At 40.3% G+C, this 24,461-nt stretch overlaps 1 protein-coding gene across 2 annotated transcripts in view; it reads right to left on the reverse strand.

Annotated features, from left to right (window-relative positions):
- Window positions 1-24,461, reverse strand: part of RRM2B (ribonucleotide reductase M2 B (TP53 inducible)) — a 65,332-nt gene that overhangs the window by 36,693 nt on the left and 4,178 nt on the right. Inside the window, exon 2 of one of the 2 annotated variants that reach the window (XM_006830615.1) lies at window positions 9,911-10,066. The exons of the other annotated variant lie outside the window; for it this stretch is intronic. Within the exon in view, the coding sequence (XP_006830678.1) occupies window positions 9,911-10,066 (156 nt within the window). The remainder of the gene's footprint in view (window positions 1-9,910; window positions 10,067-24,461) is intronic. 2 annotated transcript variants of the gene reach the window in all.

Raw genomic sequence — 24,461 nt, forward strand, 5'->3', positions numbered from 1 at the left:
TGGACTCACCACACAACAGTCAAGAAAAACCCAGGAGAACAATGGGCCATGAATTCTTCCGCTGATCTCCAGCTGCGATTCAAGCTGCTATGGTATAGACGTTCAGGTTTAATCCCCCATTGCTGGAATGAAAATGTTTAGTTTGTCTGATTTCTATTTGCAGGGAGCATTGTACATTGAACAATCCTTTACCTCCTACCATAGCGGAGTTAGTACAGAATTCTATAACACAGCTCCAGCAGGGTGGTTCTTCCTCTGTGGAACTAGGGCCTTCTCCTACATCCCTACTAACTCTACTAGGGGAAGAGGTCCTGTACTTTTGGAAGACTCATTGTTTTCCTATCCCAGATTCAGGACTTGAAAGACCCAGAGTCAGGTTACCTGAGAAATTAATTTATCTCCTGACTGTAGAATGATCTACATTTGTTTGCTGTTGTAAAGTGCTGTTGAGTCAGTTCCAACCCATAGCAAACCTGTATAGGGTCTCCAAGGAGCAGCTGTTGAGCTTGAACTGCCAACCTTGCAGTTCAAATGGTTTTGCAGTCTGGTGTATTAACCCACAGTGCCACACCAGGACTCCTTGATAGATAAAAGGCACCTGTTAATCAATTATAGCAGCTAGTTTACTGTCAGAAAATCTACTTTTATAACCAGAAGCAATATTAGGTAGTTAGCTACCTGGGTTTAAAGCAGTCTATAGGTTATGTCTTCCTTTGGGAATAGATATTTTTTTAATGTTTATTAGAAGTAGTCCTTGCATGGGCTACCTAAAATGAGGGGACAATAAAGGCACGAAGTGACTGGCTTACAAGGTTTCAAGACGGAGTTTAGTTTAAGAGTGTGTGGGGGAAGAAAGTCCCCACTGAATAGTTTTCATCTTGTCTAGATGGGTCTGGTGAAAAGAGACAGGGATAAGATTCTTATGATTCAATAGTGAGTAGTTGTTATCATGACTAATTGTGCCTGTCACAGTTGTAAAGGTAGAAGTCTTGTAACAAAAACAGGGGAGTAGCTAATCTTACAGTTGAGAAACTAAGGACCCTAGGACCATCAAGGGAGAAGAGCAGAAGCAGAATGCGGGACCTTATCCAGAGAAGTAGCCATACCAGATATGGATGCAGAGACGAGAACTTGGAAAGAGGGAGCAGCTGAGGACTCTAGATACATGGAAAGTGAGGGACCTAAGAGCTGGCAGCCAGGAGGCAGGCCAGGCATGCAGAATGTGCCCTTTGGTGATGTAAGTTATTATATATGTCTGAGTGTTTAAAAAAAAAAAGAGCTAAAGTGAATAGTGAGAAATACTGTTAACTAATGGTACATGAGGAGAATGTATTCATTGTAATGAAACAAGGTGTATGATTTGTTGAACGTAAAACTGATGATCTGCCTTGTAAACTTTCACTCATTCCACAATAAAAACCTTTAAAAAAAAAAAAAAAAAAAAAGGTAGTCCTTGTACTTAAGAGAGAGAGATACTGTCTAGAGTTTGGTGAGATCTACAATTTTAAAACTGTCTTTAAATGTACCTTGTAGATATTATTTTGTTTCAGGAAAATCTCTTTATGTTTCACAATATCCTTGTAAGTATTTAAAATAAGCAATTGTCCTTAGCTCTTCTATTTATTCTAACAGAGCCCTCATCTCTTTGACCATTCCAGAATGGACTAATGATCTATTCTTTTAATCCTTTGAGTATTCTTATCTAAAAATCCTTTATCTATTAACTTATTCTTTAAACATTTACAAGGTGCCTATTACATGCCAGACACTGTGTTGTGTGTCAAGGATAAAATGGGTCAGGTCTGTTTAGGGGAATATTTGTACACATCTTGTAAAATATGTAAACTAAAAATTGTTTTCTATTAAAACTAAAACTCAGGTTTAAGTGAGGTGTATCTTCCTAGTTCTCATGTATTATATTCCTATTACTAAGGATAAATTTTATAACATGCTCGTTTGTAACTACTATAACTTTAACTTATCCCTTTGACCACTCAGCTTCTAAAGGTCTTACGAATTTTACTTACACTATGTTGGTGATTTTTCATTTAGAGAATGTGCTTAGGACTCCATCCTTTTCATGTAAAGTTTTTCTATAACTTTTGAATGTCATTTAGAACTATAATCCTATCACATAAACGTCCCTGTGCAGTGTTACCTCATTTGAAAAAAATTTTTTAACTTCACCAACGTAATATGCTCACTTCAAACTATCTGACAATCACAATTGACTAGGTGGCTTTAAAAAATATTTCCCAGATCTCCTACCTTCAGAATAAAGATTTCTGAGGATCAGGCACATTGGGTGACTATGCTAAACATTGAAAAAATAAAGGAGCCTAAAGCTGATTGTAAGGAGCTCTGGTAGCGTAGCGGTTATGAGTCAGGCTGCTAACCTCACGGTCAGCAGTTTGAAACTACCAGTCATTCTAAAGGAGAAAGATGAGTCTTTCTGCTCCTGTAAAGATTTATGGCCTCGGAAACACTATACAGGGTTGCTGTGAGTCAGAACCAACTCCATGGCCCATAATCATCACCACCACAAAGGCTGGTTGTGTTCAAGAACAAAGACGTCAGTTTGAAGACTAAGGTGCACCGACACAAGCCATAGTATTTTCAATAGCCTCATATTCGTGTGAAAATTGGACAATGAATAAAGAAGACCATAAAAGCATTGATGCATTTGAGTTATGGTGTTGAAGAATAATATTAAAAGTACCATGGACTACCAAAAGAACAGGCACATCTGCAATAGAAGTACATCCAGAATGCTTCTTAGAAGTCAGGATGGCAAGATGTTGTCTTTGATATTTTGGACATGTTATTAGGAGGGACCAGTCCCTGGAGAAGGGCATCATGCTGGTAAAATGGAGGTTTAGTGAAAAAGAGGATGACCCTCAACATGTTGGCAGCAGCAATGGGCTCAGGCCTAACCATTGTGAGGATGGTGCAGGACTGGGCAGTGTTCTGTCAGTTGTACATAGCGGTGGTATAAGTCAGATGCCAATCGATGACAGCTAACAACAACAACAAGGCTGCTTAAATTGTAATGTATGTAATCTGCTTACATGAAAAATATGTGGACCTAAAAGCTAATTTGACTCTCCTTCAAAATGTATACTTGATTATTCCTATAATCAGCCTCTTTATTTTAATTTTTTAAGAATAGCATTTCTTAGTTATAGCAAAACAAATTTGCCAAAAGATGCAAATAATTTCCATGTGAAATTCAAGAAACTAAAATATCAGAAATACTTTTTAAACTGATGACTGAAAAGGCCACCTGTGTGCTCCCTTTATTCTCTTAACCATTTGTTCTGTTAACCACATCTGACAAAGAAGTGTCTAAAAACCACAGACAGTTAAGAACAGTCAGGTGTGCAAAGTACTATGGCCCAGTTTGTAAATAGTGAGTTTTGTTGTTGCTACTGTTGTTATTGTTCTATACAACAATATATACAAGATAAATATGCTGAGCGTACACCAATACAATATAATAAAGATAGGTAGGTAAAACTTAGTATAAAAGAACATTAAAAAATTGGTACCATCATGATTTCTAGTTTAAATCTCCTATTGTATGTGTAAAATAATAGCTTATGTTTAATTCTTGTTTACTGTACATGGAATACCATTCTAAACCTCTCATTAGTCTTTGTAACATCTCTATGGGCCAGGTACTATGAGTCCAATTTACCAATGAGGAAACACAGAGAGGTAAAGCAGTTTTGCCAAGTCCAGTGGTGGTGGTATGCCATTGAGTCAGTTCCAACTCACAGGGACCCTGTGTAAGGTTTCTGAGGCTATAAATCTTTACAGAAGCAGAAAACCTCATCTTTCTCCTGCAGAGTCACTGGTGATTCAAACTGCTGACCCTGCTGTTAGCAGCCCAATGCGTAACCCACTACACTAGGAGGGCTCCTCTTAAAAAAACAGAAGAGTCAACCTAGGCAGTCTGGCCATAGAGCCTGCATTCTGAGCAGTATGTGTTTCCATGTACAGTAGCAATCTCTCTAGCAATTGACAGAGACACACTCATATATCTATATCCTTAGATGGTGCAAATGGTTAAGCACGAACTACTAGCCAAAAGGTGTTCAGTTTAAACCTGCCTAGAAGCACCTTGGAAGACAGGCCTAGTCATTGGCTTCTGAAAGGTCACAGGCTTGGGAAACTCACTTCTACTCTGCATATATAGAGTTACCATGAGTTGAAATCAACTCAGAAACATCTAACATATATATGTACACACACAAAGTATTATCTATAACGTTAACAAATGAAGACTGATTATGTGTCCAGAGCAGGACTTTTAACCGGCTCTTCCCACTTCAGTCATGGCCAATGAAGTGAAACCAGAGTGTACCCTAATTTGTGTAATGTGAGCGAACCAGGATAATAAATGGAACGGGAAACAATTAACACTCAACACCCTGCTAGAAACTTCAGCTCCCAATGAGAAAACAAGTGCAGCATGCTCACTGGATAGCAACCAAATCTCTTACCTGGCACAGTAATCACTAGGTGCTATCAAGTTGGTTCCATGCACAACAAAACAAAACAATGACCAGTCCTGCATCAGCCTCAAAATTGCTGCTATGCTTGAGCCCATTGCTGCTGCCACTGTGCCAGTCCATCTGCTTGAGTGTCTTCCTCTTTTCCACCGACCCTCCACTTTACCAAGCATGATGTCCTTTGTCCAGGGATTGGTTCCTCCTCATAACATGTCCAAAGTATGAGAGATGAAATCTCACCATCGCTTCTAAGAAGCATTTGGCTATACATCTTCTAACACAGATTTGTTTTTCTTCTGGCAGTCCGTGGTACTTTCAATATTCTTCTCTAACACCAGAACTTGATTGTATCAGTTCTTCTCTGGTCTTCCTAACTAACTGTCCAACTTTCACACACATATGAGGCTATTAAAAGTACCATGGCTTGGATCAGGCATACCTTAGTTCTGAAAATTTTAAAGAGGTCTTGTGAAGCAGATTTGCCTAATTCAATATATGTCATTTGATTTCTTGACTATTGCTTCCATGAGAGTTGATTATGGATCGAAGCAAAATGAAGTCTTTGACAACATCAGTCTTTTTTCCATTTATCATAATGTTATGTACTTACTGGTCTAGTTGTGAGGATTTTTGTTTTCTTTACATTGAGATGCAATCCTTACAAAAGGCTATAATCTTTTATCTTCATCAGTAAGTATATTAAGTCCTCTTCGCTTCCAGCAAGAAAGGTTGTATCAATTTCAGGTTATTAATGAGTCTTTCTCCAATTTTGATGCCACTTTCTTCTTCATATAGCGTAGTGGTTATGAATCGGGCTGCGAACCTTAAGGTCAGCGGTTCGAAACTACCAGCCGCTCCGCGGGAGAAAGATGAGGCTTTCTACTCCCGTAAAGATTTACACCCTCGGAAACCCTGTACAGGGTCGCTATGGGTCGGAACCGACTCGACGGCACTTAACAACAACAACAACAATGAGTCTTTCTCCAATTTTGATGCCACTTTCTTCTTCATATAATCCAACTTCTCAGATTATTTGCTCAGCATACAGACTGAATAAGTACGGTGGAAGGATACAACCCTGGCACACTCCTTTCCTGATTTTAAACCATTCAGTATCGCCTTGTTTTGTTCTAACAACTGCCTCTTGGTACAGGTCCCTCATGAGCATAATTAAGTGTTCTGGAATACTCATTCTTTATAATGTTATCCACAGCTTGTCATGATCCATACAGTGGAAAGGCTTTGTATAGTTAATAAAGCACAAGTAAACATCTTTCCGGTACTTTCTGCTTTCAGCAAAGATCCATGTGACCTCCGCAATGATATCCCTCATTACATGTCTTCTTCTAAATCTGGCTTAAATTTCTGGCAGTTCCCTGTTGATGTACTGTTGCAGCTATTTTAAAATTATCTTCAGCAAACTTTTACTTGTATATGATATTAATTATATTGTTTGATAATTTCTGCATTTCATTGGGTCACCTGTTTTTGGAATGGGCACAAATATGGCTTTTCCAATCAGTTGTCCAAGTAACTAACTGTCTTCCAAATTTGACATAGATGAGTGAGTACCTTCAATGATTTATCCGTTTGTTGAAAGATTTCAATTTGTATACTGTAAACTCCTGGAGATTTATTTTTTGCCAATGCCTTCAGTTCAGCTAGGACTTCTTCCTTCTTGATCATATGGTTGAACATTGGCAATTTCTTTTTGGTACAGTGATTCTGTGTATATCTTTCATCTGCTTTTGATGCTCTCTGCATCAATCAATATTTTGCCTATGTTGTTAAGTGCCGTCGAGTCAGTCAGTTCATAGCGACCCATACAGGGTTTCCAAGGAGCAGCTGGTGGATTTGAACTGCTACCTTGTGAATTTCAGTCCAGTGTTGACTCTACAGCACCATACCAGGAGTCCGATAGAATCATTCAATATTTTAAGTTGAAGCTTGAATCTTTTTTTCAATTCTTTCAGCTTGACAGATGCTGATTGTGTTCTTCCCTTATGGTTTTCTAACTCCAGCTCTTTGCACATTTCATTATAATACTTGACTTTATCTTCTCAATCTGTTCTTTGATACTTTCTGTTCATCTCTTTTGCCTCCTCATTTCTTCCATTTGCTTTAACATCTCTATGCTGGAGAGTATGTTTCAGAGTCTCTTCTGACATCCATTTTGGTCTTTTTCTTCTTTCTCATCTTCTTAATGACCTTTTGCTTTCTTTCTGTATGATGTTCTTGATGTCATCCCACAACTCTTCTGATCTTTGGTCTTTAGTGTCTAATGCATCAAATCTGTTCTTGAAATGGCCTCTAACTTTATATGGGATATGTTCAAGGTTATATTTTGGCTCTCAAGGACTTGTTTTTATTTTCGTCAGTTTCAGCCTGAACTTGAACAGTTGATGGATGGTCTGTTCCACAGTCTGCCCCTGGCTTTGTTTTGGCTGATGATATGGAGCTTTCCCACCGTCTCTTTCCACAGATGTAGTCAATTTGACTCTTGTGTATTCCATCTGGGGAGGTCCATGTATATAGTAGCCTTTTATGTCTCTTTAGAAAAGTATTTGTAATGAATAAGTCATTGGTCTTGCAAAATTCTATCATGCAATCTCCAGCATTACTTCTGTCACCAAGGCCATATTTCTAACTTTCTGATAGTCTTTGTTTCAAACCTTCTCATCCAATCATCATTAATTATCAAAACATCTTGACTGCATGTTTGATCCATTTCAGACTGAAGAAAACTGTAGATTTTTCAATTTCATCTTCACTGGCTTTAGTGGTTTGTATGTAAATTTGCATAGTAGTGGTATTAACTGGTTTTCCCTATATTGTTGTTAAGTGCCATCAAGTTGATTCTGACTCATACTGACCCTGTAGAGGACTTCTAAGGAGTGGCAGGTAGGTTTGAACTTCTGATCTTGCAGTTAGCAGTCCAGTGATTACCTTATAGCACCACACCAGGACTTCCTCATGTTATTGTTAAGTGCTGTGGAGTCGGTTCCGACTCATAGTGACCCTGTATAGGGTTTCCCAGAAGCGGCTGCTGAGTTTGAACCGCCAACCTTGTGATTCAAACCGACCTTGAGGTTGAGTGCTTATCCTACAGCACCACACCAGAACTTCGACTTCCTTATATTATCCTATCACAAACAGTATTGTACTTCAAGACAGATCCTGAAATGTTCTTTTTAATGATGAATGCTACACCATTCCTCTTGAATTTGTCTTTCCTGGCATAGTAAACCATGACTGTCAGATTCAAAATGGCCAACACCAGTCCATTTCAGCTCACTGATGCCTTGTTGTTGTTGTTAAGTGCCATCAAGTCAGTACCGACGCATAGCGACCCTATGCACAGCAGAATGAAACACCGGCTTTGATCCTGGGCCAACCTCACTATTGTTGCCATGCTTGAGTCCATCGATGCTGCCACTTGGCCAATCCATCTCGTTGGGGTTCTTCCTCTTTTTCTCTGACCCTCCACCTTACCAAACATGATATCATTCTTCAGCGACTGCTCTCTCCTGACAATACGTCCAAAGTATAAGAAACAAAGTTTGGCCATCCTGGCCTTCAAGGAGCACTCTGGCTGCACTTCTTCCAAAATGGATCTATTGGTTCTTTTGGCAGCCCATGGCACTTCCAATATTCTTCTCCAACACCACAACTCAAAAACATCAATCTTCTACAGACTTCCTTATCTACTGTCCAGCTTTCACATGCATATGAGGTTACTGAAAATACCGTGGCTTGGGTCAGGTGCACCTTAGTCTTCAAGCTGACATCTTTGCTCTTCAACACTTTAAAAAGGTCTTGGGCAGCAGACTTGCCTAATGCGATATGTTGTTTGACTTCTTGATTGCTGCTTCAGTGAGTGTTGATAGTTGATCCCAAGAATGCCTAGGATATAGATTTTTATGCGTTCCATTTCATTTTCAACAACTCCAGTTTTCCTAGATTCATACTTTGTACATTCCATGTTCCAATTATTGATTGATGTTTGCAGCTGTTCCTCCTCATTTTGAGTTGTGTCCCATCAGTAAATGAAGGTACCAAAAGCTTTATTCCATTTACTTCATCATGGTCAACTCTGCTTTGAGGCTATAGCTGTTACTCAGTGGTATTTTGAGTGCCTTCCAACCTGAGGGGCTCATCTTCTGGCATTCTATCTAACAATGCTCTGCTGCTATTCACAAGGTTTTCATCTCTTGGTACTTTATCTGCTAATGTTCCACTGCTAACTTATAAGGTTTTCAGTGGCAAACCATTCAGAAATAGTCTGCATCTCCCTTTGCTAGTCAGTGTTAGTCTAGACACTCCACTGAAACCTGTTCACCATAAGTGACCCTGCCGGTATTTAAAATACCAGTGGCATAGCTTCCAGCATCACAGCCACATGTAAGTCACCACAGTAAGACAGAGGGCTAGTCAGAAGCTGTAGAGCTTCGCTTAAAGATGGCAGCCGACAGAGCCACTATGAATATGTGGTGTTCTCCAGTCCTGGCAGTGATCCAATCTCTGGGATCAGACTTCTAGGCTTCTTTCAACTCCTTCATTCCCAATTCTTTGACCTATAATTTTCCCACACTGTTATCATTCCATTTTACCCACATTTTAAAAATTCAAGTCTGTTCTGATTTGTCTTGTTGGCCATAACTGACCTGGTTTGAACTGGTTTGAAGCCCTTGTTTAATGAGACCACAATGCAGTCATTTGCATGACCAAGTGTCCTATCCACATCAGCAAATATTCTCTCATTTGTTATGTTCAACTCATTTCCTAGGTGGAAATGTGGCACACACAGCATTCTACAGCTGTGCTTCCACCAGGGGCAGCTCTGCTAGGTTTATAGTGGAGGATTCAGCCACACTGGAAGGAACACCACTATGAATCTGGCCTAGCAGGCTCAGGAGTGAGTATGTTTGCTGCCTTCCTGAGAGGCCAGACTTTCAATGTGACAGCTCCGTCCGTACAATCACACAAGTCTCTCCTAGATCAGAAAGCAGGGTTACCATGGCTTTCACTCTGTTTTCGGCTACAACTAAATTGCAATTGATTTATCCTGCTGGTCATCAGTAAAGATTAGCCTGATGTGGCCACGGCAAACTCAAAGTATATTTAAAAACAGAAAATGCTGTAAGATGTATTAGAAATGAAAAAGCTGACAGAATGAAATGCCTCTCTCACAGCACAAAACTGCTATATAGAATGCAGTCTAAACACAAAGCACTGGAGAAAATTGTTTTGTCTCTGTAATTCCAAATGTTATCTTAGATAATTTAGCTTATTCCGTGTGTGAAGTTAATATACTTTAAGCTAAAATTGTTCAACATCCTGTATCAAAAGGTATGAGCACAGCACTACAGAATGCACATAACGGTGACGCGTTTTACCTCTTCTGCGGTCCAGAAGGACGCCTGTGCCTGTTTGTACATTTTCCAAATATCGGGGTACTGAATCGGAAAGATGACAAACCGACGAGAACTCTTTCTTAGAAGTGGCTCTTCATCTGATTTGTCTTCATTGTCGTTGGTACCCGAAGATAACCTCTGAAAAATAAAGTACAAACAACCGTTTAAATGGAGTATTGCCCCCTTTTATTTACTTTTAAATGCACATCTGGGGGCAAGAAGGAGAAAGCATACATTTGAGCGTCAGTCTGCCTGTGTTGAATCTTAACTACTAATAATAGCTGACTAACAGTGTTTGGTTGTGTGACCTACGGAAGTTTTTTAACTTACAAAGTACTTATATCATAGGCTTATTCTGATGACTAAAGAGTGCTTCAACCAGAGTGTGGCACACAATAATCAATCAAAAGTGTCACTATTGCTGTTCTGAGGCAATAAACTGGAGTCCTGGTGTGGCACTGTGGGTTAATGTGCTGGACTGCAAAGTCACTTGAACCACAAAGTTGACAGTTCAAGCTCACTAGCCGCTCCTTGGAAACCCTATACAGGGTTGCTGTGGGTTGGAACCAACTCAACAGCACTCAACAACAACAAATGCCATAAAGGGCAAACTTCCAAGTTTGTGGACACGATGTCCTGTCATTCAGTGCTTCTGAGAGAATACTGATACTAATAGTTTACTGTTACAAACTACTTCTTAACTTCAATGCTTTATTTCTCATAGTAACTGGAATGCTTAAACGTATTATCTAAAAACATTCCGTGTTAGCTTTTACTTTCTTGATTTTCTTATATATTCATTTGTAAGCATTGGACTGGTAACAGTAAGGTCACCAGTTCAAACCTACCAGCAGCTCTCAGAAGCCCAATACAGGGTGGTTATGAGTTGGAACCAACCCAACGGCATAAAAACATTTCTGTTTTAATATTACTTTATTGCAGATAGTCTGACCATAGCCTGTCTCAGAGTTCTGCAATGCATCTCTGTGTACATCACCCTGTAGCCACCAGGTTGATTCTGAGGCATAGTGACCCTAAAGAACAAAGTGGACTGGCCCCAGAAATGTTTTCAGGTTGTCAATCTTTACAGAAGTAGACTGCCTCATCTTTGTCCTATGGAGTGGCTGCTGGGTTCAAATTGCTCACCTTTCTGTTGTCAGTCAACCACTGCACCAGCAGAACTCATTGTCTATGTATGTGAGGACTTCAAAAAGTTCATGGAAAAACTCCATGGTTTTTAATTCAATTTTTCCACAAACTTTAAGTTCACAAATACATGTTGTTGTTGTTGTTAAGTGCTGTTGAGTTGATTACGACCCATAGAGACCCTGTACAGGGTTTCCGAGGCTGTAAATCTTTACGGGAGCAGACCGCCTCGTCTTTCTCCCGCAGAACCGCTGGTAGTTTCAAACTGCTGACTTTGAGGTTCGCAGCCCAATTCGTAACCACCACGCTACCAGAGCTTTGCTGGCACTCTAACAGAGGACACTACCACTTTCTGTTTTTTAAATAGCAACATCAGAAGAGTTGTGCATGCATGACAATGAGTATAAAAATTCGGTAAAATGTATGATTCAAGATTATTAGGACACATTTAAATTCTGGGGTCCTAACCAGGGCCCATCATGTTCCTTCATCCTTACCACTGCCTCCACCCCTCCTCATACCTCTCCAAAGCCAGCATGCATTGGCAAAGCCAGGGGCAGGGCAGAAATGACCAGGGCAAGGCACGAAAGGCACAAAAAGAAAATGTGAGACTGTGCACTTCTCATTACACTGTCATTAGAGTATGGGCTGTGTTGTTTTGTAACTACTTGTTGAAAGGTGTGAGCTCCAGAAAACAGATTTTCTTTCTTGCATAGTTCCTAGAGTTTACTACTGTATCCAGCATAATGTCAGCAAATGATGGCAAAGATAATTTGCAGCTAATATCTCTTCATCCTATGTTCAGATTAATTGATGATTTTAGGAATTTTAAATCTAATATACCACCAGATTACAAGAGTGGGACAACTCTTATCAACACTGGAATCAGCCTTCTCTGCGCATCCTACACCTCACCTCCAACCCAAAGGCCTAGACTAGGAACATGATTGAAATATCCTCTTTGTACTTTCCCTAACATAGCTCATATCACACAGTTAATTCCCTCTGATTTATCTAGATTATGCTTCATGAGACTTAAAACTGCATTCCTCCTGGTGGAATCCCTACAGCCTAGCACAGTGTCTGGCAACAGGTACTAATTCCACAAATATGTGAGCAAGTTTTTAAATGGAAAGTTTTCCTGTTTTTAGTGACTTTTGGTTTTGCAGTTCCAGGCTCTAGAAGAGGAAGTATGCATAAAAGCTGTTGCTCCACTCCCACCACCCCTCACACATACACTCTCCCCCCCCCACCCCCCGTCTGACAACGAGGCTGCTTTTGAGTCAAGTTTCTACACACATGCTTTGCATCCACTGAATCCTACATTAATGGCACCAAGTAAGTAATATTATTTCTACTTTACTGATGGGGAGATTAAGTTTTAGAAGGTGTAAATAACACAGAATCACTCAATTTGTAAGTGGCAGAAATAAGATTAGAACTAAGATATGCCTGAACTAAAAGCCTTGCTAGAAACTACATTGACTGCATGGGTAACAAGCTGGAATATAGCAAGTTAACATCTAAAACTCATAATTCAAAACAAAGCACTAAACTAAGGACAAAGAGAGTATATACTACTATCTCTTGCTCAGCAAAGATAATATAACAAACAACAGTTATGTAACCAGTAAAATAAGTGTGGGGGAAATCCACCAAATTGGATTCATAGGAAAGGTGAAAAACAAAATAATTTATTTTTAAATAAAGTTGCAAGAACCAAGGTGACTTGAATTGGTGGAAAAGAGTCAAAATGGTACGGTTTATGGCAATGATTTTTAACTGCACAAGTTTTCTAATACTTTTTCAAACTGCAATAGCATTTTCCTTTCTTTTCTCCCAGTTAAAACTACCACATATAATAAGAACATGAAGCACATTCTTTTTTTTAATGTTTTATTGTGAATTATGTGATTGTTTACATGGGAGAACATTAGTTTTACATTCATTCTACCGTATATCATTTCATTGCCATGGTTACAATCCCCTCTATGCATCATCAACCATCACCCAACCAAAGGGTATACACTGCAAGCCTGCCTCCCACCCACCCCCACCCCCACCCCGGTTCCTCAGCACACAGCCCTTCTTCCTCTCTGGAGAGATGGAACAATCCCCAGAATCCCTAGCTGCTCCATCTCTCCACATCATAGTCTCTGCTTCCATCTCTGCTTCTCTGGGTAGGGCCCCGCTCTCCGCTCTTCTACCTTCATGGTCCCAGGGACCTCTGGTCCTAGACTGCAAAGTTAATCACTCTCCTCCTTTTGCCACAAAACGTCTACCTTTACATTTCCAACCCTCACAAGCAGTCCTGATAACAATTATTCACTATTGTATCACAAGAGACCTATCCGCATTTCATTTCATCAGCCCCGCCTAGACAGATTGGATATTACTCAGTGGCGATTCTACCTTCCTCCATGCCCTCTGGATCTAGGTTCCCTCTTGAAAGCTTGTAAGCCAGTCACTTCTTGCCTTTGTAGTCCCCCCATTTTGGGTAGCCAATGTCCAAGTTTTCCATCCCTGTCTACGCTTTGTATGGAGAGGGTAGGAATGATCCTCGCTGTAAAGATTTGTTCCCTCTTTTGAGCTACTGCATCCATAGGTGTAAATCAAGTTCATCAAATTGCATCAGATTACTCTTTTTTTCCCTCATCTTTCTTCTTCTAGCTGAGCTCTGATCATCCAGTCATTGAAGCCAGGTCAAGTGGGTATTATCTGCAAGTGTGGGTGTTCTTGTGCATGTGCCCTCTCTTCTTATCAGCTGGACACTTCACTCTCTACTCTAGTCCTCTGTGGCTATGTCACTGACTCTGGGCCGAAGAGTCCCCAGGTCTTGCCACACTGCTGGCCAACCAGGTCTCCACCCGGGTTCACAGGAGTCCATTGAACGGTGCAGGGCTTAGCTCGCAGTGAAGCACATTCTTTTTTTTTTTTTTTTAATGTTTTATTGTGAATTGTGTGATAATCTACACGGGAGAACATCAGCTTTACATTCATTCCATCATCCATCATTTTGTTGGCATAGTTATCATCCTGTCCATGCATCCTCACTCCACCAAGGGGTGTACCCTGTAAACCTGTACCCCCCTCCCACCACAGTCCTCAGCCCCTTTCCATCTCCTGATCCCGAGCCCCCAGCCCCACCATTTCTTGACGTTGTCTTCTCTGCCTCCATCCCAGGCCTCACATCCTCTCTGGGTAGGATTCTGCTCTTCGCTCTTCTCCACTGATAACCTCCGCTCCAAGACTGATAGATTAATCACTCCCCTCTTTGTTACAAAATGTCCATCTTTAGAGTTCCAACCCTCTCAATCAGTCCTGATAACACTTATTCACCACTGCATCACAAGAGACCCATCTGTATTTCGTTTCATCAGCCCTTCCTGGACAGGCTGGACACCACTTACTAGAGACTCTACCTTCCTCCATGCCCTCCGGATCCAGGTTCCCTCTTGAAAGCTTGTAAGCCAGTCACTTCTTGCCTTTGTATCCCTCCCCCCATTTTGGGTAGCCAATGTCCGATTTGCCCATCCCTCTCTACCCTTTGTGTGGAGGGGGTGGGTATAGTTCTTGCAGCAGGGACTTGTTTCCTCTTTTGAGCTACTGCATTTATAGGTGTGGGTCATGTTTATCGAATTGTATCAGATGACACTTTTTTCCCTCTTCTTTCTTCTTAGGGTTGAGCTCTGTTTATCCAGTCATTGAAGTCCAGTCAAATGGGCATCATGTGAAGCACATTCTTGATGGGAACATGTTTCACATGTGAATGATGGGACAGTAAAAACAAAGTTCAGAGTCGGTGTTTTCAAAATTGGCACCTCTACAGCATAGCTTGGTGTGAACCAGATGACCATGTATTACTATTCTTTATCACACATCTCTTACATTTAAGGGCAGAGTACTACCCATGTTGGACTCTGCTATGGTGCTGTTGATTAATGCGCTGGACTGCACAGTTCAATTGAACCAGGAGGCCTGCGGTTCAAGTTCACCAGCTGCTCCTCAGAAACTCTATACAGGGTCACTATGGGTTGGACCTGACTCGACGGCACTTAATGACAAACAACAACAGTACCCATGTTTCCAGGCAATACTTCATTTGATCTGTGCATCATCTGCAAATTCATGATGCTATCTGCCATACTTATTTCAAAGCAATGCTGTAAAGATCACAGGCGCTAATACAAGTACCTTGCCCACTCTCATGCACTACACATTTTCTAGTTCACTGGAGTGTTATTATGACTACTAGAATGGTTCTGGCAGATCTTTGAAAGGCTGTCTCTGTACTCTTTAGAATTGATCAAATATGCTATAATTATTATTTAATCAATCATACCTTCCATGACTCCTAGAGAGACTTGGAGTCCTGGTGTGGGGCTGAGTGTTAATGTGCTGGACTGAAAAGGTGGTCTGAACCACAAGGTCAGCAGTTCAAGCTCACCAGCCACTCCTTGGAAACCCTGTACAGGGTCACTAAGGGTCAGAAGCAACACTTAACAACAACAACAGAGAGGCTTAGCAGGGGAACAATTAAAATATAATTGGAACAATCTAGCATATATACCAAGGTAAAAGGCAGAGGTCTGTAATCAATGAATATTGCATGCCTATCTTTGCCCACTTGCTCTTCCTTTGGTTCTTCTAAATGTGATTATGATTACTTCACAGCATTTGGGTACCAATCTATATTCTTTCTTTCATGAGACTTTTTTTTTTTTTTAAGTTTTTATTGTGAATTGAGTGATAGTTTACATGGGGGAACATTAGTTCATTTCATTGCAATGATTACAATCCTCTGCATGTTTCATCATTCAACAGTATTTGCTTCTATTCCCTCTGTTTTTGTTTCTGGTTTTTTCTTTTTCTTTTTTTTGATGTGCACCAAAACATTCAGGAATATACAATCATTCAAAAAAGCCAAAGAGCACACCCTGTCCCCCAGCTGCCAACACACATCCCCTCTCCCTCCATGAGTCTAGAGTCCTCAGCTGCTCCATCTCTCCATGTTATCATCTCTGCCTCCATCTCTGGCGTCGCCACTTCTCTGGGTAGGGTCCCACACTCCGTTCCTGCTCTTCTCCCTTTATAGTCCCAGGGTCCTCCGCTCCGGGTCTGTAAAATCAACCACTCACCCCTTTTTGCTATAAAACTTCTACCTTTACAGCTGTGATGACGACTGCAATTAGTTATGATAACAATTGAATCATGAGTCTTGTCCCCATATCTCCTTTCACCAGACCTGTCTAAACAGGATGAAAACCACTCAGTAGGGATTCTACCTTCCTCCCACCTCCACCCTCGTCCCCCGCTGGCACACTCTAAATCTAAATTCCTTCTTGAAAACTTGTAAGCCAGTCACTTCGTGCCTTTACGACGCCCCCATTTTAGGTAGCCAATGTCTAAGTTGCCCATCCCTACCAACCTTGTACATAGAGGGGATGGGAATGATCATTGCTGTAAAGATTCTTTCCCTTTTGGTTGGTATTTTAAACTATTACATCCATAAGCATAGGTCAAGTTCATCAGATTGTAGCAATTTACTCTTGTTTTCTCGAAAAAGTTTTTCCTTTTTTCCTTACTCTAGTCAGGTTCTGAACATCCAGCCATCGAAGCTAGGTCCAATGGGCACTATCTGCAAGTTTGGGCACCCTTGTGCATATCCCCTCACTTCATATCAACTGGACGCTTCACTCTCAGCTCTAGCCCTCCGTGGCCATGTCCTTGTCCATGGGCTCAGGAGTCCCCAGGTCTCATCATACTTCAGGCCAACCAGCTCTCACCAAACTCCAGGTCGATGGGGGGTCTATGTAACTTGGTAGGACTCAGCCCACCTCTTCATTGCTACATTTCCCCCACTTTCTCTCATGAGACATTTAGTAACTGAGGTACAAATATATATTCAGTGCTAGAATTCTACTCACGTTACCAGGCATATTGAAAGTTGGGAAGGACACCATAGTAGTAACTTTCTGGCACCAAGTACTCTGACCCTGGAAGGAATTTTTAAATGCTGATAAGATCATCAATGTCAAGATCCAGGAAACTGCTGGCACCTCTAAGTTAGAAGGAAGGTCACATTTGCATAGACATTTTTCCTGTTTCAACATGATACTCATTATTAAGAAAAGAAGAGGATCAGGAAGGTGTTATGAAAATTTTTGCAATGAAAATAGAGGAGTCAAGGTACACAAATCTTTGAAATGGGCTGGAGATGACATATTGTTTATTTTCATGATGCTTATTAAAACTGCCTAAGACTCATGTTAGTGAGATTTCTTGGGACTCATGGACTCTGAAGTCCTAGGTTCCCTAGGATATTCTCCTAGCACCCTGGACTAAGAACCCACATATCAGAAGAGAAAACAATGTTGGGGAGGGGTAAGGCATTATAGCACAAGACATTTTTAAAGACCTGCAGATACCTTCCTAAGTACTTTAGGTTTAAACTCTATGGTATGTGGGCGACAATGGAAAGAGATAGAACCAAAAAGGAAAGCAGAGGTTACATCACAAAATCAAACAGCCCAATGATTTTTCCATGTGTTCTGAGAAACTCTGTGGTCCCACAGAGATTCATCATGGGTGTTACAAATAGGATAAAACTGAAATTTGAAATATGCTTTTAACTTAAAAATAAGAGAGAAAGAAAACCATTAATGCATGGACTTGTTTCCAGGTCTTTTTTCTTCACTTTCTGTCTTTCTATCTCTGCCTACATGACAGGGAATTTAAAACAAAAACACTACCTGTAACCATTTTAATGAATTTGTTGGAGTGAACTAGAATTTTTTTTCAAAACAAAACAAAAAGGTAAAAACAGTAATAGTAACAATAATACTATAGAGGCCCTCTTAATCAAACTAATATCAGATGAAAACTGATGAAAGGAAAGAATCATAAGAAAACAATCTATGTCTTAAACCATTTGATTTAAAGTATGTATTTACACTGGTTTACTAATCTGTTGGAGTCCTGGTATAGTGCTTCAAGATAACTAGACTGTTAACCACAAGGTTGGCTGTTCAAACCCACCAGCCACTCCTTGGAAACCCTATAAAGCAGAGGTGGGGAACATCTGGTCCTCAGGCCATATAAGATCCTCGAAATCAATTGGTCTGGCCTTACCAAGGCAACCGCAGTTACAGCCACCACACTGTTGTAAAGTGCTGTCAAGTCAGTTCTGACTCATAATGACCCTGTATAGGGGTTTCAAGGAGCAGTTGGTGAGTTTGAACTGCCAACCTTGTGATTCAAAATGACCTTGAGGTCCAGTGCTGATACTACACACCATACCAGGAGTCCAGACGTTGTCGTAGATTACTACCATTTGTAGGTATTATTTTCATTCTTAGACTCCCACCAGATCTGAAAAAGTATATGGTCTAGAGCAAGTATTTGGCTTTAAAAACTGAGTTGTGTGGTCTTGTTGCTATTGTTGTTGGGTGCCAAGTTGGCACCAACTCATAGTGACCCTGTGCACAACAGAACAAAACACTGCCCAGAATTGGGGCGGTCTCACAATCATCGCTACTCCTGAGCCCATCACTGCCACCATTGTGCCAATCCATGTTGTTGGGGGACTTCTTTTTCTTTGACCCTCCACTTTATCAAACATAATATCCTTCTCTAGGGCTGGTTCCTTCCAACAATATGTCTGAAGTATGAGAGAAGGAGCTCTGGTAGCGTAATGGTTACGAATCAGGCTGCTAACCTCAAGGTTGGCAGTTAGAAACTACCAGCGGTTCCACGGGAGAAAGATGAGGCGTTCTGCTCCCGTAAAGATTAACAGCCTTGGAAACCCTGTGCAGGGTCACTATGAGTCAGAACTGACTCCATGGTACCTAACAACAACATGAGAGAAGTCTGGCCATCCTGGCTTCCAAATAGCACTTTCACTGCACTTCTTCCAACACAGATCTATTTGTTCTTTTGGCAGTCCATGGTACTTTCAATATTCCCCTCCAATACCATAACTCTCCAACTTTTGCATGTATATGAGGTTACTGAAAATGCCATGGCCAAGGTCAGGCACACCGTAGTCCTCAAACTGACATCTTTGCTCTTCAACACTCTAAAGAGATCTTGTGCATAATCAGATTTGCCTAATGCAATATGTTGTTTAATTTCTTGACTATGGTTTCCTTGAATGTTGATGGTTGATCTAAGCAAAATGAAGTCTTTGACAACTTCAATCTTTTCTTCATCTATATGGATGTTGTTTATTGTGCCAATGGTGAGGATTTTTATATTCTTTGAGATGCAACCCATACCAAAGACTGGTCTTTGATCTTCATCAGTAAGTATTTTAAGTCCTTTTGCTTTCAGCTAGCAAGGCTGTATCATCTGCATATCTCAGGTTATTAATGAGTCTTCCTCCAACCCTGATGCCACACTTTTCTGCATACAATCCAGCTTCTCAAATTATTTGCTCAGCATACAAACTGAATAACTATGGTAAAAGAATACAACACACCTTTCCTAATTTTAAACCATTCGGTGTTCCCTTGTTATGTCTGAAATACTACCCCTTGGCCTATGTTCAGGTTACTCATGAGCATAATTATATGTTCTGGAATACTCATACTTTGCAATGTTGTTCATAGCTTGTCATGATCCACACAACTGAAAGCCTTGGCATAGTCAACAAAACACAGTAAACCTCTTTCTAGTATTCTCTGCTTTCAGCCAAGACCCATCTGACATCAGAAATGATTTTCCTCATTCCATGTCCTCTTCTGAATCTGGCTTGACCCTCTGAAGTTCTGTGAAGTTAATGTATAGTTGCAGCCATTTTTGTATTACTTTTAGTGAAAGTTTACTTGCAGGGGATACCAGTGATATTGTCCGATGATTTCTGCATTCTGTTGGGTCACTTCTCTTTGGAATGGACACAAATGTGAGTCTCTTCTAGTCAGTTGGCCAGCTAGTTGTCTTTCAAATTTCTTGACATTGATGATTGAGTGTCTTTAGTGCCACATCAGTTTGTCTGAAAGATTTCAATTTGTATTCCATCTATTCCTGGTGCTGATGTTCTTTGCCAATTCCTTCAATGCACCTTGGACTTCTTCCTTGAGGATCACTGGCTCTTGATCATATGCTACCTCTTGAAATGGTTGAACATCTACCATTTCTTTTTGGTACAGCGACTCTGTGTATTCCTTCCATCTTCTTTTGATGCTTCCTGAATCATTCAATATTTTGCCCATTAGAATCCTTCAATATCACAAGTCGAGGCTTGAATCATTTTCTTCAGTTCCCTCAGCTTGAGAAATGCTGAGCGTGTTCTTCCCTTTTGGTTTTCTAACTCCAGGTATTTGCACATTTCATTATAACGTTTGACTCTGTCTTCTTGAGCTGACATTTGAAATTTTCTGTTCAGCTTTTGTACCTCCTCACTTCTTCCAATTGTTTTAGCATCTCTACACTAGAGAGAAAATTTCAGAATGTTTTCTGATATCCACTTTGATCTTTTCCTTCTTTTTTGTCTTCTTAACGACCTTTTGTTTTCTTCCCATATGATGATCTTGATATCATCCCAAAACTCTTTTGGTATTCGGTCTTTATTAGTGTAGAATGCATCAAATCTCTTCTTAAGATGGTCTCTAACTTCAGATGGGATAAACTCAAGGTCATATTTTGGCTTGTGTGGACTTGTTTTAATTTTCTTCACCTTGAATTTCAATAAGAACAATTGATGGTCTGTTCCACAGTGTGCCCCTGGCCTTGTTTTGGCTGATGATATGTTTTTCGACATAAAACCAAACGGCCACCACTCGTCTGTCTGTCGTGCTGTGGTGGCTTGAGTTGCTGTGATTCTGTGGCCTATGCCACTGGTATTTTAAATAACCAGCAGGGTCACCCATGGTGGACAGGTTTCAGATGAGCTTCCAGACAAAGACAGACTAGGAAGAAAGAGTGACGAACTACTTCTGAATCGTTAGTCACTGAAAACCTTATGAATAGCAGAGAAACACTGTCAGATACAGGGCCAGAAAATGAGCCCCTCAGGTTGGAAGGCACTACTCAAAATGCGATTGGGGAAGAGATGCCTCCTCAAAGTAGAGTTGACCATGATGACGTGAATAGTTAAGCTCGTGGGATAAAAGCCCATAGAACCTTCATTTGCTGATGGGCCACAACTCAAAATGAAGAGAAACAGCTGTTGAAAATTTGAACATGGAATGTACTAAGTATGAATCTGGGAAAATTGGAAGTTGTCAAAAATGAAATGGAATGCATCAATATCGATATCTTAGGCATTAGTGAGCTGAAATGGACTGGTATTGGCCATTTTGAATCTGACAACCACATGGTTTACTATGCAGGGAATGACAAATTGAAAAGGAATGGTGTTGCATTCATCATCAAAAAGAACATATCCAGATCAGTCATGAGGCACAATGCTGTTAAGTGATAGGATAATATCCATGCACCTACATAGCAGACCAGTTAATACCACTATTATTCAAATTTATGCACAAACCACTAAAGCCAGTGAAGATGAAATAGAAGAATTCTACCAACTTCTTCAATCTGAATTTGATCAAACATGCAATCAAGATGTATTGCTCATTACTGGTGATTGGAATGCAAAGGTTGGGAGCAAAGAGTTAGGACCAGTAGTTGGAAAATATGGCCTTGGTGATAGAAACGATGCTGGAGAACGAATGATAGAATTCTGCAAGACCAATGACTTCTTCATTACAAATACCATTTTTACTATACACATGGACCTCGCCAGATGGAACACATAGAAATCAAATTGACTACATCTGTGGAAGGAGAAGATGGAAAAGCTTCTTGTCATCAGTGAAGACAAGGCCAGGGGCAGACTGTGGAACAGATCATCAATTACTCATATAGAAATTCAAAATGAAGTTGAAGAAAATGAACACAAGTCCATGAGAGTAAATTTGAATAACAGTGATATTAACTTGTCTTCCTTGTAAGTGTATGGATATTATCCTATCACACACAGTGTTGTACTTCATGACTGATCTTGATACGTCCTTTTTGATAATAAATGTGATGCCATTCCTTCTCAATTTGTCATTCCCAACATAGCACACCATGTGATTGTCAGATTCAAAATGGCCAATGCTAGTCCACTTCATCTCACTAATGACTAGAATATCAATGTTTATGTGTTCCATTTCATTTTTGACAATTTCCAATTTTCCTAAATTCATACTTCCTACATTCCATGTTCCGATTATTAATGGATATTTCCAGCTGTTTCTCTTCATTTTGAATTGTGCCCATCAGCAAATGAAGGTTCTGAGGGCTTTATTTCATTTGTGTCATCATAGTCAACTCTTCTCTGAGGAGGTGGCTCTCCCCCAGTCACATTTTCAGTGCCTTCCAACCTGAGGGGCTCAACTTTCAGCACTATATCTGACAATATTCTGGTGTTCTTCATCATATTTCAATATTCCATATTCTGGTGCTGACAGTGTTTCACTGCTATTCATAAGGTTTTCAGTGACTAAATATTCAGAAGTAGTCTGTCTCTCCTTCTTCCTAGTCGGTCTTCACCTGGAAGCTCAGCTGAAAGCTGTCCACTATGGATGACCCTGCTGGAATTTAAAATACCCCTGGCATAGCTTCCAGCATCACAGCAACACACAAGCCACCACAGTGTGACAAACTGACAGGTGGTGTGTTGTCTTAGGTACGTTATTTAAACATTTTTCTCCTTAAGCTTTCTTACTTAGGAGTTATGAATAATGCTATTTCACTTGGAGACATTCATGAAAGCTATGAATTCCTCTCTTAGTAGATTCTCATCTGCATATACAAATTCTACATATAATTCCAAGAGAATCATGATCCCCCTTTAAGACAATCTACAGACCCTGTAGGTCAGTGTCTCCTGAAATTTGTGTGCCAGAATCACCTGAGGGCTTGCTGGAAATGGAGACAGACCCCAGACTCATTCACTATGTCTAGAGTGGGCCTAGTAACATACTTATTCAATAAACAAAATACTACAGGTAATTTCAAGGATCTCTGGTAGCTAGTAGATTACAAGCTGGGGTGCTAACTGCAAAGTCTGGGCTGCTAACTGCAAGGTCAGCTGTTCGAATCTACCAGTTGCTCCCTGGGAGAAAGATAAGGGCTTAGCCTTGGGAACCCTATACAGGTTCGCTCTGAGTCAAAACCAACTTGTTGGCATACAACGACCACCACAGGTAATTCTGATGCAGGTGTATCATGTTATACTGTCACATCTAGAAAATCCTGTTGCTGCTCTTGTTAAGAGTCGTTGAATTGGTTCCGACTCATAGCAACCCTATATAGGGCTTTTGAGGAGCAGCTGGTGAGCTTGAACCACCGACCTTGCAATTCAAACCAACCTTGAAGGCCAGCGCATTAAGCTGCAGTGCCACACCAGGATTCCGACAAGAGACTGCTAAAAAGAAACAATCCACCTGAAAAGTGCACACAGTAAAAAAAACCACTATTGGCATAAATATACACAAGAGAAAAAGCACACAGGGAAAAATACCCACAATGGAAAATGCCTACACACACAAAAATATTTATATGAGAAAAATTCTCATATAAAAAGTAGGAATTGGTTTCCAGTTTCTTACTTTATAATACTGTGAATATGAGAATTTTTCTATGTGCATATTATTCTGTGTGGACATTTTTCTGCAAGGGCATTTTCCGATGTACATCTTTTGCAGTAAGCTTCTTTCAGTAGGCCTTTGACTGTGCATGATTTTCATGTGCACTTGCATTGTGTGCATTTTTTCCTGGCTACAGCATCACTGAGGTAGGGGTAATAAATACAACTTCTAGATAGTAAACCTGAATGACAAGTGAGAAATGCACACGTGGAAATATGTGTACGTGGAATGGTGTCTGCACGGAAAAATGCGCTTACAGATATATACACACAGAAAACTTTTCATATTCACAATACTATAATAAACTTGAGTTCAAACCCAAACCCTACCTTTTAAAGAATTTCCCTATGTATATATTTTTCTGTGTGGGTATTATTCCATGTTCATTTTTGCGTGTACATATTTTTTTGTGCATCTATGACAGTGGATTTTTTTCTGTGCAGTTTCCACATGGACTTTCTTCATGTGTATTCTCTTCTGGTTAATGTATCATTGAGGTTTGTTGTTGTTAAGTGCCGTTGAGTCGATTCCAACCAATAGCGAACCTGTAGAGGGTTTCCAAGGAGCAGCTGGTGAGCTTGAACTACAGATCTTGCAGTTCAAACGACTTTGCAGTCTGATGTATTAGCCCACAGCGCCACACCAGGACTCCATTCGTAGAGGGAATAAACATAATTTGCAGATTGTAAACCTGAATGACAATTGGTGTAGTTAGTATAAACAGAAAAGTCTGATTTGTCTGATTA

The sequence above is a fragment of the Chrysochloris asiatica genome, unplaced genomic scaffold (genome assembly GCF_000296735.1).
Source record: "Chrysochloris asiatica unplaced genomic scaffold, ChrAsi1.0 scaffold00001, whole genome shotgun sequence".
Taxonomy (NCBI): Eukaryota; Metazoa; Chordata; class Mammalia; order Afrosoricida; family Chrysochloridae; genus Chrysochloris; species Chrysochloris asiatica.